This window comes from Melopsittacus undulatus, chromosome 1 (assembly GCF_012275295.1).
Source record: "Melopsittacus undulatus isolate bMelUnd1 chromosome 1, bMelUnd1.mat.Z, whole genome shotgun sequence".
NCBI lineage: Eukaryota > Metazoa > Chordata > Aves > Psittaciformes > Psittaculidae > Melopsittacus > Melopsittacus undulatus.
The window spans coordinates 95,508,392-95,512,945 of NC_047527.1; the positions used below are offsets into that span (position 1 = coordinate 95,508,392).

The 4,554-nt window shown below is 39.8% G+C and overlaps 1 protein-coding gene across 2 annotated transcripts in view; it reads left to right on the forward strand.

Moving 5' to 3' along the window:
- Window positions 1-2,837, forward strand: part of SALL3 (spalt like transcription factor 3) — a 19,945-nt gene extending 17,108 nt beyond the window's left edge. The window contains exons 2-4 of one of the 2 annotated variants that reach the window (XM_005149862.3): window positions 1-238; window positions 455-795; window positions 1,790-2,837. The exon at window positions 1-238 is cut by the window's left edge and continues 2,699 nt beyond it. In XM_005149862.3, coding sequence (XP_005149919.2) covers window positions 1-238; window positions 455-795; window positions 1,790-2,221 — 1,011 coding nt within the window. In that variant the 3' untranslated portion in view covers window positions 2,222-2,837. Of the gene's footprint in view, window positions 796-1,789 lie in introns of both variants that reach the window. The other variant, XM_005149861.3, reaches the window with a different exon arrangement.
- The last annotated feature ends 1,717 nt before the right edge of the window (window positions 2,838-4,554 follow it).

The following is a 4,554-nucleotide window of genomic DNA, read 5'->3' on the forward strand; positions in this document are numbered from 1 at the left end:
TCATCCATGCAAGCTTTGTCTCCTGTAAATAGCAATAGCGAAAGTTTCAGATCGAAGTCCCCAGGTCTCAGTAACCAGGAAGAGCCACAAGAAATACAATTAAAGACAGAAAAACCAGACAGTCCACCACCTGCAACTGAAAATGGAGGAGCATTAGATCTGACATCCACCAACCCTGGAAGACCGGTCATCAAAGAGGAGGCTCCTTTTAGCCTGCTGTTCCTGAACAGAGAACGTGGTAAGTTTAAAAGTACAGTTTGTAATATCTGTGGCAAGCCTTTTGCTTGTAAGAGTGCATTGGAAATTCACTACCGCAGCCATACTAAAGAACGTCCATTTGTTTGTACAGTCTGCAGTCGTGGGTGTTCCACTATGGGTAATTTAAAACAGCACTTACTGACGCACAAATTAAAAGAGCTGCCTTCTCAGTTATTTGAACCCAACTTTACTCTAGGTCCCAGCCAAAGTACTCCTAGCCTGGTCACCAGTACAGCACCTACCATGATCAAAATGGAAGTGAATGGTCACAGCAAGCCGATCTCTTTGGGTGAGGTTCCCTCGCTTCCAGCTGGAATCCAGGTTCCTGCTGCACCACAGACAGTGATGAGTCCGGGGATCACCCCTATGCTGGCGCCCCCCCCTCGCCGGACTCCCAAGCAGCACAACTGTCAGTCATGCGGGAAGACCTTCTCCTCAGCAAGTGCACTGCAGATACACGAGCGCACCCATACTGGTGAAAAACCGTTTGGTTGCACAATCTGTGGTAGAGCTTTTACCACAAAGGGGAATCTTAAGGTAAGAGGCCAAATAAAACTGTAAAGGCTAGGGGCTGGGGGGTTAAGACACCATTCTTGAACTCAGCACGTTTCAGTGCTAAGTGCTTGTCCCAAAGAGAGAAGAGAAGCGAGTTTCAAGGAAATGCTTGCTGTATAGTGGTGTTTATTATACTTCCACTGCTTTGGAAATAGGGACTGGAAAGTGGCTGTGGAATGATGTGAACTTTAAAACTGGTTCTGGGTGTACACGTGTGCACATAATAGTTCTCCTGACAAGATACACGTGTGCACATAATAGTTCTCCTGACAAGACACGAGGGCACATGCAGTCAGCTGATGGATGTGTTCTGGTGGTTCTTGTGAACCACCAGTGCAAAATAACCTGGCTATAATCCAGAAATGTAGTTTGCTCATCTCCTTGGGTGCTTCTCAGATTTTTATTTTCTGTTCTGCTCTGCAGACTAGAAAGCTGTTTCCCACTGCAGTGGGTTACTACAGAACTCACACCTCTTATTCCCACAGTGTGGTTAACTATCAGGACACAGACTGGGGAATACATTTTTAAATGTCCCTTTTTAGAATATTAAATTTAGCAAAAATAATTGATGCCTCTGCTGAGAGAAAATATTGTGGAATTAGACAAGATGTAAAAAGAAGGGCAGAAAATCCCCACCCTTCTCCTACTGCAAGTAATGCCCTTGCTATTCTTCAGCGTTTGAGGACTTCGAGCTTGCATGTGAAATTGTCTTATCTAAGAGGATATTAGATATCCTCTTGCAGTGCTGCCTTTATTTTCACTGAGGAGAAACAAAATGTACATTGGAAAATTACTTCAGAGCTGGGTTTTCTTTGTGTAGGTTGACTGTGTTTTAACTGGAATTGACTTGTTTTCACTGCAAATTAAAAGACTTCTTTTTAAAGCAAGCGGTACTGTAAGTAACAGCATTTCAGGCCAGCCACCTCACCAGAATGTGCTATCTTGGGGGTGCTTCTTGTCCCCTTTTGCTCCACAGGTTCACATGGGAACTCACATGTGGAATAACGCGCCTGCACGCCGCGGCCGCCGCCTCTCCGTGGAAAACCCCATGGCTCTGCTCGGTGGCGACGCACTCAAGTTCTCTGAGATGTTCCAGAAGGATTTGGCAGCTCGGGCCATGAACGTTGACCCCAGTTTTTGGAACCAATATGCTGCAGCTATCACTAACGGACTTGCTATGAAGAACAATGAGATTTCTGTCATACAGAATGGAGGCATTCCTCAGCTCCCAGTAAGTCTAGGTGGAGGCGCCATCCCGCCTCTAAGTAACCTTACCGGTGGCATGGACAAAGCTCGCACGGGCAGTAGCCCTCCCATTGTCGGTCTGGACAAAGCAAGTTCTGAAACGGGAGCCAGTCGTCCATTCACCAGATTTATTGAGGATAATAAAGAGATTGGCATAAATTAAAAGCATTCATTCCGAATAACTGTTGGACTGCTACTCGACACAACACTTGTCCTGTTCCATGTACAGCTTTTGAAGCTAAGCATTAGTTTCCTGACCTAAATGCATAGGTTCCCTTTAAAGTTTTACCCATAGCAGAAATACATAACTTTGTGGCTGCTGAAAAGTTGTCTTGCAAGATTTGCATGGTACTTCTTTCAACAGTGAGATTGACTGTTACAGAGAACTTTGAAATCTTTTAATTTAACAAAACACAAAAAAAACAAATCATGGGATAACTTCATTAGAAACAGAAAGAGGCTAGTCTACGTCTACTTTGCTTCTTACAAAACTTACTATCACCTGAGAAAGGGGGGCTTCATTACAGCATTCTGTCACACTTATTTGCTGGTTTTGTTCAAATTAGTTAGCAACTTGGACTATGGTTTTAGGAATCTTAATCTTAAATAAGTGATTTAGTACCCCAATGCTGTGTATTATTACAGTATCCTTGTCTGTAGTATTTATAATGTTAAGATTATGCGGGTAACAGACAATATACTAGCCCCAAACTTAAATGAAGCTTTTGTACTGCAAAATACATCTGACTATGTGATTTTTCCTTTTTTTCTTTTCTTTTTTTATTTGTTTGTTCATTTGTTTGGGTTTTTTGTTTGTTGTTTTTTTGGTTTTACTATAAATAAGTGGTTTATTTTAATGCAGGCAAAATTGTGAAGTTTTATTGGGAAAGAGAGCATGCTTTTCATGTGCAAGTACCTGTCAGTAACAAACCTTTTTTTATTTAAATATTTGTAGCTGCTATGTGGACAGTTGTTCTATTAAATGAAAAAAAAATGTAGTGTGGACTTTAGCTCAATGATTGGAAAACAAGTTACAGACAAACCTGAGCACCATAAATTATTCACAACGTTATAAACAGTTGTGAGTAAATACTCCATGTTATCAAAGCTGTACAATAAAAAAGGTAATGTTTGTATAATGTGGTTGCAAACTCTTAATTTATACTATTGCACTTTTAGTATTTTGTATTAGGGAGGTTTGTCTATAATTTGAAACTGAACAAAGATGTAAACTATTTTATAAATAGTACTTTGACTTAAGGAATAAGGCGGAGAACCCTTTTGCAGTTTCTTGTTTTGTTTTAAGGTTGAACAATGAGAGATCTCTATTAACTGAGCAGAAGAGCTGCAGAGAACTGTCAGATCCTTAGGAAATATGGGGCCTGCCATTTCTTAAATAGAAATGATTCATTTAACTTTCCTACAAAGCCCACTTAAAAGCGTGACCACCCCCAACAGAATTCTGATACATTTATCTTAGGAGTGTGATATTAATACAAGTCTAGGATAGAGGAAAGAGAACATTGTGTAGGTTTAATTTTACTGTAATCTGTTCTGTCTCTTTCACACATACCCACGAGAAAGATGTTGACTGCCTAATAACATGGGAACAAAATAATAACTTTTGGGCAGTATGAGTAGTAGTAACATACAGATACTCTGTATTTATTTCCAACTCTTGCTGATTATCTTCTCAGATTGCTCCAAAGCACAATGTACTCTGATTAATCGAATATAGTTTTATGTTAATTGCATTGTTTAAATTACACCAAGTAAATAAAGGGAAAGGTTCCACTCATAAGCTAGGCTGGGGATGCTGAGGAGACTGGGGCTTAATCAAAACTTGAACAGTAAATGTTTTGTGTACTACCTCATTTTTGTGCATTACAAGCATGGTGGAGTTGACACTATGATCTTCCGTCCAGCAGAACTGCTTGAGGGACATTATGGGTAGCTGGGTAACAGCGCAAGGAGTTTTATGCCCCTGAAGAATGAATCAGACAGTGAGGTCTTCTCAGTTGAGACTGAAAAATAGGACAATCTTATACAACAAAAACCATTACTGTAAGAGGATGGACTATTTCTGCCATCACGTAATGGAGTGAAAAGAGGTTCGAAGACTTATTAGCTGTTTGTTTCTATTGGAAATGAATGATGAACAGCTCCATTTTCTACAGTGATGAGATAGGGATATATAGATAACTCTATCTATATATAAGCAAAATTATGTATCTGTAACACCTCTATAGTGTAACATCTTTTTTTGCCACAGTGTGTGGGTGTTTAGGGGTGTTTACAAGCATTGGAAAAAAAAACTGAGGTGGCTTAATGTTGCTGTATTTCAGCAATTGAATGTTTTTATTTATCTGTGTCATTTTTGGTGTGACTTTTTTTTTTGGTTAGTATTTGGTACCATGTAGTGTTATCTCTATTCCCTAAAGGATGTGTATAACTTAAAAAAAGAAAAAAAAAGAGAAGAAAAAAATGAAAAAGGAA